At 40.5% G+C, this 11,957-nt stretch overlaps 1 protein-coding gene across 2 annotated transcripts; it reads right to left on the bottom strand.

The window, feature by feature from the left end:
• Positions 1-2,559: 2,559 nt before the first annotated feature.
• Positions 2,560-10,704, bottom strand: prdm1c (PR domain containing 1c, with ZNF domain). Of its 2 annotated transcripts, XM_047387237.1 has the most exons (8): positions 10,563-10,704; positions 9,015-9,272; positions 7,328-7,447; positions 6,129-6,381; positions 3,898-4,901; positions 3,635-3,763; positions 3,343-3,403; positions 2,973-3,203 (listed from the first exon to the last, which is right to left on the bottom strand). In XM_047387237.1, the coding sequence occupies exons 1-8, from the start codon at positions 10,587-10,589 to the stop codon at positions 3,112-3,114; spliced, it is 1,944 nt and encodes a 647-aa protein (XP_047243193.1). In that variant the 5' UTR covers positions 10,590-10,704; the 3' UTR covers positions 2,973-3,111. The 2 variants fall into 2 exon arrangements, with proteins under 2 accessions (XP_047243192.1, XP_047243193.1); XM_047387236.1 differs by having other exon boundaries at positions 2,560-3,403.
• Between the last annotated feature and the right edge of the window lie 1,253 nt (positions 10,705-11,957).

Here is an 11,957-nt window from a genome sequence, read left to right as displayed (position 1 = left end):
CCCAACCCCTGTCAAAATACATGACGTCAGTGGCCGCTTTAAAGGGGCATCAGTTACCGACCGGCTGACGAGACTGTAACTGTAGAGTGGTTATGGCAGGTCGTTGTGTCATTTGATCAAACCGCGCCATTACATCAATCAGCCATAACATTATGAACACTAACAGCCGAAGTGAATAACATTTATTATATCTTTACGATTTCATCTGCTATATGCTGCGATATATCAAGCAGCAAGTGAACATTTTGCCTTCAAAACTGATGTTAGAAGTAAGAAAAACTGACTTGAAAAGGATTTCAGTAAGTTTAACAAGGGACACATTGTGATGGCTAGAAGCTGCGTCAGAACACCTTTTGTTGGGTGTTCCTAGTCTGCAGATCTGTCAATTGTGATCCATGAAGGAACAGTGGTGAACTAGTGACAAGCTCATTGTTGAACATAAGATGTGAGGGTTGGCCTTTGTGGTCCAATCCAACAGACAAGCTGCTGTGTAGTTCAAATTCCTAAGGAAGTCCATGTTGGTTCTGATAGACACAAGTCAGCGTACACAGTGGATCTCATTTAATTTTAATAGCCACAGATTAGTTAGGGTACCTGACTTCAGTTCATCACCTAAGCCGACAACAATGAGCAAACAACTGCAACAAATGGAAAACTGGTCCACAAGCAATAGCAGAAGGTGTCTTGTTCTGGTGAATTATGTTTTTCTTATACATCATGCTGATGGCCAGATGCGTTTACATCGCTTACGTTGTAAATGCATGGTACTGGGTTACAATATGGAAAGAAAGTAAATGGTTGTGGATGTTATTTTGGCATGCACCGCTTGCCAAAATAATTTATAAGGGGACTATTTAATGTTTGCAGTGCAGTTGCCATCCTCCCAGGCTGAGCCAACCCTCAGGCTCTCAAGTCATATGGCCCATATCTAATTCCTCTACTAAAAATACCATTTTGAGTGGAACTCAAAACAGACTGGAGACTTTAATTTGGAACCCATTTTGTACTAATTTGTTTAATGATCAAGGTTAAGTGGTTTAACACCTCCCCACAAGAAAAAAAAAAAAAAAACTCTGAAAATGGTTCAGAAATGGTCAAGTGCAGAACTAAAAATTGCTGTACAAAATAATGGTAAAAAAGCAGGGCACCATGGCTCAAGCCTACCGTGAACTGGAAACTACTGGAACACCATGCACACAGGTGAAGCAGATTTCACATCACCATGGACTGTGAGGGGGCTGGGCAAAATAGAAGCCCCTTCTCCAAAATCAACCTCCAACCCAGCTTGACTCAAATTAACCTACATCTCCCACCAACCAATTGCATTCTGAAGAAAAGTTTCATGGTCGGGTGAGAATAAGATGGAATAATTTGACCACAGCAACAGGAAGTGTATTTAGAAGCTTCAAGTTAAGGTTGTCATGCCCTGTGTCAACTGCCAATAGTGTGGTTGCAGCATTATTCTGTGAAGCTGTTTTGCTTCACAGTGGATGGAATGATAACCAAGGATGACCTACCTACAAATTCCTTAACTTGATGGAATTTGGTGGAAACGTGGACACAGTTGCACATTCTCACAGAATTATTTCCCCAAGCATTAATCAAAACTAGTTTTAGGATAGATAAAGGATGCTGAAATTAATCCTTTGGAGAGCCCTGAACTCAATGGTACTTAAAATCTGTGAATTATGCTTAGAAATGCCTGACAGTTGAAGTATGTGTTGATAACAAGCATAAATGATTCATTAGACCACATGAGCACTCATCCTTTGTAGACTCCTCTTTGGTTTATACTTTCAAGTATGCTGGTCCAAAAATCCAACTCTAGTTTTAGGAGGTTTTTCTTGCACGCTTGCATTCCTGAGTTTAATCTAACAGTAATGATAAGTAGAGATACAAATACAAGAAAACCATCTGATGGCAATATTGTTAATTATGGTATCACTTGTTTTCCTTACTTCTCAAATACTGCATTCCAAACAATTAGATTCATTATTGCAAGCACTGATATTTCGATCACTGTATATCTGTGACGTATTGTGTTTGTCACAATTAGCTATGCATTTAGAAAGCTTATTCTGAAAGATTTAATCCGTTTTCGTATTCATGATATTACACATGTATGTTGAGGTACAGTTTTCTACTTGTGGGCAAATGTCTACAGCCTGATTAAAATTGAGATCTTGGTATACACATATGGGTTCAAAATTTACAGGAGGACCTTACTGATAGTGAGAATAGTGTTCTTTTGTGGTTCATACATATTTTTTCCAGGGTGAAGCGGTGATACTTACTGGCGAATATCCAGAGACTCATAACAGGATGTTTATCTGCATCTCTAACTCCCCACACCAGCCGAGTGCACTCACACAAGGGCAAGCATGTATACCATGCACGAACAATTGAGGTTTCCTCTGTGTCGTCATTTCAGCACTTAACCCACTGACACTATACAGAGTCATGCTTGTACAGTCATTTTCACTTTAATCGTGCAACATTAATACATGCATGTGCAAACAAACAGGAACACAGTCTTACGCAGTGAAAACACAAATACGGTTACATTTTGGAAATAATTTATTATTGTATTCAGATGTTTAAAATAGTTGACAAAAAATATATCAAGTATCTATTTTGATACATATTAGATTTAAATCAGTAATTGAATAAATTATAAAAAACATAAGGAAATCAAATCAGTGAAGTCTTTTTTTCCCAGGCCATGCTGGCAATATCTTGACTCTTCATGAGCTCAATTCCCTGTAGAGTATAAAGGCTTTACTTTAAGCAGGACAGTGACAGACAGCTGCTGAGTTGGCCTCTAAGGATTATCTGGTTGGATTTGCAGGTCAGTTTCTGAAACGTAGCCTGATTCCAGCTTGATGCTTGTTGGTTGCAAAACTATGGGACTGTGATAATGCATCTGAGCACCGATACACTCTCTTGCTGATCTGGAGATATTCAGCTCAGCCTTCCCGCTGGCAGCATCCTGGAGGCTTAAGGCATCATTCTCTATCTTTTGTATGAGGTCAATGACATTCCCTTTGTCCATCTCAGCCTCAGTGGCTATAACTTCGAGCTGCTCTGCGGCCTCACTCATGTCGAACCTTTCTATCTCAGAGTTGACTCGTTGTTGCTCCTCCGGTGACAGCCTACGGGATGCTGAGGGGGACAGAGGGCAGAAGCCTTGATGCACCTGTAGGCTGCAGTAGTGAAGAAAAGTACAGGAGCAGTGAGGACAGCGGTGGGTCCCCTCCCCTGTATGCAGCCGTTTGTGAAGCTTGAGGTGAATAAATTGAGTAAATTGGGCTGGGCAGAGCTTGCATTGGTAAGGCCTCTCACCCGAGTGTAACCGCTGGTGGGTCTTCAGGTTGCTAGTGCTGCTAAATCGCTTATGGCACACCTGAAACCAAAGCAATGTAAATGTGGTAAATGTAGCTTCTGGACTTCAAGCTTAGATAACATAAAAGCTTTAGCTTCATTCATTTATGATTATTGTGTTATGTAACTGATTTGTTTTACAGGTCTCTCTTGTAAATTAGACTACCAGTTTCAATGAGATTACCTACCTAAATAAAGTAAATAAATAAAAATAAATAAACAGATCCAAAATGTGAAATAATACTTCTCTTACCTTGCACTCATGAGGCTTCTCTCCTGTGTGAACCAGGTAGTGTTTTTGCAAGTGTGCCAGCTGAGTGAAGTTCTTGTTACAGGTCTGACATCTAAATGGACGCTCACCACTGTGCACTCGCAGATGAACCTGAAAACAATATGTAAGATCAATAGCTACAGTTTTAGATTCAGTAAATTCTATAAAAACAATGTACTCACCCAATTATGTTTTTCACTAGCTATTTTCTTAAACTTTTTTCAGTATCTTGATGAGGTACTGACCTTGAGATTGGATAGCTGCCCAAAGACCTTTCCACAGATGTTGCAGTCATACCGAATCTTTCCATTTTGCCTTGTGAGTGGGTAGGACAGGGTCTTGTAACCAATGACTGGCCCTCCTCTCTTTTGCCTTCTAAGATCCATTGCATCTTCAGTATTGCTCTGAGTGGCAGAGGTAGGTTTAGAACAAAAGTAGTTTGAGGAGGCAGCCGTGCCAACAGGGGGTGAGCATTCCCGAGGTGCAACAGAAGGCTCCCTACAGTGATTAATGTCATTGGGTGGGGAGCTGGCTTTGGTCGATACAGTGAAGTCTGTGTAGACGTTGGTGCCAGCAGAGTGTTTGAGGTCTCTAAGGTCATTTGAGGTATTCTTGAGGTAGCTTGTCGCTTTGAAGTAGAGGTCATTGGTATCTTTGTGTTCACTGTTTTGTGAAATAATAAGATCTTCTTTGCAATTGGACGGTGCAGGTGAAAAGTATTTTGATCCACTACCCAAAGGATGTAGGAAGTGTCCATAGTTGTTGAAAGGCAAGAAATTAGATGATGTGGTCCAGTCGGGTTTCAATCGTTCACTGTGGAATGGTAATGAATGTGACAGAAGGCCCAGTGAGTAGTGAGGCAGTAGATAAGGACTGTGCCTGAAAGTAGAGTGAATATCATTAGACACACAGGGTTCTTGGTGAGGTTCAGTTTTTCCAGGATCTTGACTGTGTTGCAGGGCAAAATGCGAGCTAGTGGGGATGGGAGTGCTCAATGTGGGCCTTTTAGCAGTAGCAGCGCTGTAGGGTGCCAAAGGGAGATATCTGTAGCTATGAGCAGATTCCAAGTTAGCCTGCATTGGGTAGACAATATTGGCACACAAGGGAAAAACTGAAACACCAGTCTGAAACACCCGACTGTCCTGGTGTCTGAGACAGATAGATTTAGGTTTGGAAGGTTCATCTCGGAGAATCTCAGAAACAGTGTGTCCTCGTTTCCCTTTCGTCCTCTCATGAGCCTGGATCTGCTCTATTACACAAATAGAAAATAGAAAGATGTCATTTGATGCAGGTGAAATTAGTTTAGGCATTTAAGAGCACAAACAGCTTTATCATTCCATTGAGTGACCTGTAAAGGTTTGATCATAATATTCATGTAAACATCAATTATCAGTATGATCTTTTTCATAAATATGGGGTTTAGTTAAACCTTTTTTCATTGTTTAAGTATTATATGTATCAGGTGTGCCTATCAGTGTCTCTCATATCACTGATCTTTAATGAGAAGGGAACCAGACATAAAACAATAGAGGTCTGATCTGGATGCAGATAGTGTACAGTCCATGGTTACAGCATCTGAATTAGAGACCTAGTCATTTGTAAGCATGTGTTTGTTCTTTATCTCCAAGCAGGATAGACATAAGACAAAATAAAAAAGATAACTTTTTATCTAGAAATGGTGGACAAATTGAGACTTTCAGTCAGACATAAATAGTCCTAAAGATAGATAGAATTTCCACTGTTAAAACATCAGGACATCTACAGTATCACGTGAACAATTGAATAGCCAGGAAGGCTTGAGGGTGGTGCTGTATGGCTTAGTGCAGACTAGACAAAGTACTCAAAGTGGCAAGCGGAGGAAGACAAAATCCAGGGGTATGTTTGTGCATTTAGCCTACTTTGGACACCATTAACATCAACACACACACAGCAGAGGAAACCTTATCTTTTGTTCACTCCCTTCTTACCCTACCCCTCCACCTCTTATCAAACAAACAACTAACCCTGAGTGAGATATTGATCTTTCAACAGGTCACCTTGTCAGGAACTTAAAGTAGCCTTCTTAAGTCTCTTCTTTTAAGAGCTAAATAAATAGAAGAAGCTGTGCCTAAATAATATTTCAAGTCACAACTGCTGTGGGAGCACAAATGTAAAAGTAAAAAAGGACTAAAATCCTGAAAAACGTCTTGTTTTTTATTTGGTTCTGCTTCTTTAGAAAATCCCCTCTCTGTTTTCAGGACTCTTCTATCATCTTTTGTTCTCTGCTTTAACAAAGGGGCCATGGGTGTGACTAAGTAACTTTTTAAACACCCATTCAAAGACCTTGTCAGCTGGTCAACTGTTTAAAAGGGAGCCCTTCACTGTGACAATCTAACCCTGGTATGTGTCAAAGCGTAGTCGGCATGGTGGTTTCTTATGACATTCATGGATTTTTTGCCCATCTACCTTCCTAAGTGGATTTCACACAAACACCTACCATTCTTCTCAACAGCTAGTTGGCCAAGATGAGGGTAGTTACAACGCTGGGCGAATTCAGAGCTGTACCACACCAGAAGCTCCTGACCTGGCTGAAGTGGTTTAATTGTGTAAAAAAAGATCTCCAAGCCAGTCTGGCAGGCAACCAGATTCTGCTCCTCTACTGTTCGTGCTGGGTTGACATAACGCATCCAGTTGCTTTGCTGCTCATCCAAACCATCTAGAATATGGTGAAGATGCCCATCTGAAAAGACCTATAGCAGAAAAAAAACAATGAAAAGACGAAGGTTAGTTCTGGTAATCATGAGACAACTACACTGTAACATGCTTTGAATCTAAAATCATGATGTCAGAGTTTCCTAGTCTCATTATGAGGAGTATTATATTTTTGTTCAGCTGAAGAAGTAGCTTAGGACTGGTTGTGGTGTTGCAAGTCATCTTGAGTTATAAAAGCAGCACTAAATAAGAGATTCTCTGTATGACTGGATTATAGTACTATATCTCGCCTACTGCCATTATGAGCTTTGACAACTGTGGATGAGTTATCCTTCAATACCCCATACCTATCTCTACTTTTTCTGCTGTCCGAAGCTATGAAGCAGTGCTCTTGGTTGACTAATGGGTAACAGACCATCTCTGTTAAAGCTTTTTAAAGGTTTGATTAGCCTGACATTAGTACCAACCCGGGGCTGCTGATTTGCAACGGAACGTGTGTGTAATGGAAGATGCTCTGGTGTTGCTGATTTGAAACATCACAGTTCTCAGGCTCAAAGCCACTTCCTTGCTTAGTCAGTGTGAGAATGTGTGAGTCTGGAGAAGTGCGGACATATGTATGGTGAATTTACTGGCAATGATACCACTGCTGAGAGAAGCATAGAGACAAGAACCACTGCGTCACTGAAACTAAACAGCTGTGTGTGCCTATGTGTGTGTGTGACCTCAGACAGCCGTGCTGAGTACCGGCAATCACTTTTGCATACGAGGCACACACACAGTTAATCCTCCATCTAATGCAATACCCAAGCATTGTCAAGAACTCTTCTTTTACAGGATGCCTGTCCCTGACCACAACTGCAACCGGCGCACTGCCACTGCTATAGAAATGTCTCCAGCTGGAACTGAAAAATGTGAACAGTTCTGAAACACACACTTTTGTATTTCATATGCCTAAATCCAGAGCCTCACGTGTTGCTCACTTACCCTCCAGAAGAACCTGCTGTCAGCATCTTTTGGCAACATTTTGTTGGTGTATCTTTCCCCAACGAGAGGGCCAAAACGGGTACCCTTTGGAATCAACTCTTTACTGGTCACCCCAAGCACCTGTTTAGCAAGAAGGATACAGAGACATTAAACAACAGATTAATTCAGAAATAGAGTTGCAGCAATTCTGATTTCAAAGTATAATTGAATAGACAGAGTCTTGGAAAAATTTTCTGATTTATCAAATTTTGCAAGTCACTTTTGAAATTAAATTAAAGAATACAGTGCTGTAAAGTGTGTTTTTGTTTTTTTTCATCACACTTGTTTCAGGTAAGTACACAAAAAGGTCAACTTTTTGTGTACATCCTCTTATATCTGCTGTTAAACTAACAGCATTTAAAAAAATGCAGGGGCCACCAATTATTTGATTTAGGGAGGGGGGGAGTACTTTTTCAAACAGTGTCAGGCTGATTTGGATAGCTTTTGTCTTAATACAAGAAATTATCATTAAATAACAGTGTTTTTGTGTTTTCTCAGGTTATTTTTGTCTGATATTAAAATTTGTTTGATAATCTGAAACATGCAAGCGTGAATAAACAGCAAAAACCAAAGAGGTCTATATAGATGCATATACTTTTTTATTGCAACACTGTAGGTGAATTACTGAAGACTGCCCCTTGATCTCCTTGCTTTTGCAAAGCAACAGATTTTCTTGTGTCAAATCTTCCACTATGAAAAATAATGTGGCACAATCTTTCATTTCCCAATATGCTGAATGTTTAACAAGCCAGGCAACTTTTTTTCTTTAATTTCTCTACCACATTAAAATTTCACCATTGCTGTTGTTTTGTAACCTCCAGGTGTGAAACTCACTTCTCTGCCTCAGGCCATTGGGCTGAGGAGGTAAGGATAAGGTGTCATGGTCACACCCAGACTGCACGAAGTTACATTTTTGTCAAAGCTAAAACATTAAAGCACTAGTAAGGCATTCTCTTTTTCATATTTGAGTGATTCATCTATAATGTATGTAGCTGGGTGACTTTAAGTCTAGTTTTGTTCTTGATGGTTTAATTTCAGTAGTGGTTGTGATGCAGATCACTGGTTGTCTGTGCTAGAAGACTCCATCAGACAAGCCTTGTTAAAAGGTCAAAGGGGTAAGTCTGGTATTCAACCATGCACACAAAGTCTACTTCCTCTCAGTACATTTTTTGTCTATAGCTTCAACAACACAAACTTTGATTTGCCTGACTTTGTCCACCAATCTAGACATAAACCTTTGTCATTCATAATATTTTTTAAAGTGTATCCCATCAGATGGATCCCTATGCATCAATTTTGCTTTAGGGTCTAATTTTTAGCAGGAACAAAATTATCAGAATCTATGTTAGCGTCTAATTACAGTGTCCTCTGTCTGAGTGCTGGGGGGCTTGGCTATTGTCTCCATATTTGCCTCGGCACACACGCAGGAGAGAGGAAAGGCTCAAATTAGACAACAACATGTCAAGTACTTCCCGCCTGAGGATGGATGAGTGGACGGAAGGATGTTGGAGTGACGCAAAGAAAGTCTGTAAAAACATAAACAACTGCTGCGTTTATGCTCGGATGTTTTTGATGTCTTTGGGGATTTTACAGTAGTGCCATGCTTCTGCAAAAACTCCACATATGGTATAAGATTATAAGGTCTTACCTCTGTTGAGCTGTGGTTACGTTTCAGGACAAGGTTTCTGGGTAAAGATCTCTCTGCTCTCAACTTGCCATGGCTTTTGGACTCTTCCTCCAGAGGGTGGTCCTTCACAAAATAAGTGGACTTCTCCTCAAAGTCGGCCTCGCTCCATGATCTCATATCTACATCCTGTGTACCTGTCATAGCCTCAGGGGTGGCTTCTATGCTCTGCGGTGATCTCTCTGAGGTTAGCATGTCTGTGGTGCATTCAGAAGAGGAGGCCTAGAGAAGAAGAAAGGGTGAAGATTTCTTGGTGAAAGGTTATCTGACAAGATCATTAAAACATGTTGGCTGTCGGATTGCAGAGATGATAGAAGAATTTTTCAGCTACTACAAATGATGTGGATTCTTTTTGCGGTCAAAAGCAGGCTTCCTTAGCAATACATCCACCCAACGCATAAACACTCACATTGGAACTCTCATTGACACAATACGCAATTATCTTTTCATTTTACATTTTAAGAAATAAAACTGTTGTACCACAAAAAGTTCTGCATTGACCCTAATGCAGTTTCTGGAGTGTAAAGTGAAATATTTCTTAGAGTAGGCAGTTGCAGTTCTGGAAATGAGACACTTTGTCATCGGTTACTACCGGACAAACAAACTTCAAAGTGGAACCTGCCCCATCGGCCCCACTGTCCCATACATCCTGTGACTGTGTGAATCACCACCTCGGGGCTGCAATGGAGGTTCCTCTTGCACGTCAGCCCCAAAGCAGGACCACTTTCACACGGAAACAAGCACTCCCAGTGAATCAACCCGACTTCCTCTGAACTGACTCGGCTGGTTGCCAGACCTGCAACTCTTCTCTTTCTGTTTCTATCTGTTTATCTCTCTCTTCTCAACAAGATGTGGTCAATTAGCTCAGCCCCCACAAAATAAAATGCACCCTGTATGACTGGATGACATAAAGAGTGAAAAGTTGATGAAAGATTTGAGATTAAAAACAAAGTGCAGAGCTTGTGCATTATCACTTTGCTGCTCAAATGGTGATTGATAAGCGCTAATATTGGTAAGCAGTCATGTGACACATGTTCCCCCCTGATAAGAGACTAAATTCAATGCAAATCCCAGACCTTATTGAAGAATTCAGCATATAATGTAGACACAGAGAAGGTGCAACAACAGATTTATTGTCTGGGAAAAAAGAGAACGGATGCAAATAAAAGTGCAGAGAGATGAGATTCATGGAGGACGTTTCAGCCTTTTTTTCTATGAAGTGTGTCACCACAGCTGAATCGGAATGACTGCCACAAGTGTGACAGCTCACTTTGAAACCATTAAACCCAGTGACATAGCAGAAAATACACTGAAAATCAAGACATGAGTCAAGAGCTGTATCAGCCTTTATCACTTTGACTCTAGAAAGCACAATTCAAATCTGTCAGACAGTTCTTCCTGAGAGGAAGAGATATCTCTGTCAGTTATAGAAAATGACTAAATTAGAAAGCAATTTTGCACGCAGTCTTTCAAATAATGATATTAGTGATTTTATGGATGTTGCAGACTTACCTTAAAGCCGTGAGAGGAGCCACACATAAGGTAGATTGTTAGTGCTCTCCTAGAGGTCGAGTTTCTCTTCTCTCCTGTCACTCACCCAACCACAGCGTACCTAAGCGTGGCTGACTGCTCAGTCAATCACTTGAGTCTGGTGGAGTTAAGGTGCGTTTCTGAGAGTGTACAAGAAAAATACACACCCTTTTCCTGCTGTGCTCCCTCCCCCTCCTCCCCTTTTTTTTTACCCCATGATGACTCCTCCTTGGAGAGGTTATATGAGTGTGTGTGTGTCATTATGTTGCCCCAAGGCGTGAGGTTTTCTCCAGGGGGTTGTGCTGGCTGTCACAGAGCTATGTCCAGATCACACATACGCATCTTCATTTTCTGAAAATTGCGCTGTCTGTCTGTGGGCAAAAAGAAGGCGTACCTGTGTTGAGTTTTAAAAAGTGAAGTACGTTTTTTGGAGATGTTGCTTCTTTCATCTATGATAGTAGTTTAAAATAGTGCAGAAATCACACATGTCATACTCAGAGTCATTATGCAAAAGTCTTGAGTCATTTGCTTAAAGAATGTGAACTTTCTTGTAATCTTTCAAAGTGCTCTAGATCAGTATTTCACCAGCCTTTCTGGAGGTCTTTTAAAACATTCCTTTAGATTTCAGCTGCTGTTTTACTCATTTTTATTCAGTATTTTCAGTGTGTGTTTAATAAGGCACTTACACTACCAGTCAGACTGGTTGTGTATCTTTTACAGATGAATCATTCTGATATAAAAAGTCTCCTAATCTCAAAGAACAGACCAAACAGACAACTTAGCAATGAATCTATATTAAATGTAGAGTTTAGGCCATTCTTCACCAGCAGCCTGTCACAAAAACAGATTTTGTTTTCTTAAGCACATACTGTACAGTATTTTGTAATGTTTAGGTACAAGGACTGGACTGAAAATGAATTAAAAAGCAACTGAAGTCTAAAGGAAAACTTTAGGATTTTCAGGATCTCAATGAATTTCAGGATGGTATGGTGATAGGATGCCACCTGTGCAATAAGTCCAGTTATGAAATTTTCTAATTGCTAAATACTCCGCAGTCAGCCTCTAGTGGTATTAAAACAAAGTGGAAATGATAGTGAACAGCAGCAACTTGGTAACAGCTTGGTCAATAGCTATAGATCTCCAGACTTCATTTGGCCTTCAGATTCGCTTAAAACAGTGCATAGAAAGCGTCATGTCATAAGTTTTTTCGTGGCTTAGCAGCTGAATCCAACCCTTTCATCACCAAGTGCAAGGCAAAGTGTCAGATACAGTGGTGTAAAGAGCTGTAGAGATGTGTTCCTTGGAGTGATGAATCAAGCCTCTCTGTCTTTCAATCCAATGGATGAGTCTGGATTTGGCAGTTGCCAGGAGAACAAC

The sequence above is a fragment of the Girardinichthys multiradiatus genome, chromosome 15, assembly GCF_021462225.1.
Source record: "Girardinichthys multiradiatus isolate DD_20200921_A chromosome 15, DD_fGirMul_XY1, whole genome shotgun sequence".
In the NCBI taxonomy this organism is placed as follows: domain Eukaryota; kingdom Metazoa; phylum Chordata; class Actinopteri; order Cyprinodontiformes; family Goodeidae; genus Girardinichthys; species Girardinichthys multiradiatus.
Note: the sequence above shows the minus strand (reverse complement) of the source record. Positions and strands in the feature narration are given on the sequence as shown.

Bases quoted from the DNA above. Each gene is read 5' to 3' on its own strand.
- prdm1c (XM_047387236.1), bottom strand. From the start codon at position 10,589: ATGTGTGGCTCCTCTCACGGCTTTAAG. The intron at 7,448-9,014 runs GTAAGACCTTAT...CTTGCTAAACAG, and splicing joins GTAACCACAGCTCAACAGAG to GTGCTTGGGGTGACCAGTAA. The intron at 6,382-7,327 runs GTAAGTGAGCAA...TTTCTGCTATAG, and splicing joins ACAGCAGGTTCTTCTGGAGG to GTCTTTTCAGATGGGCATCT.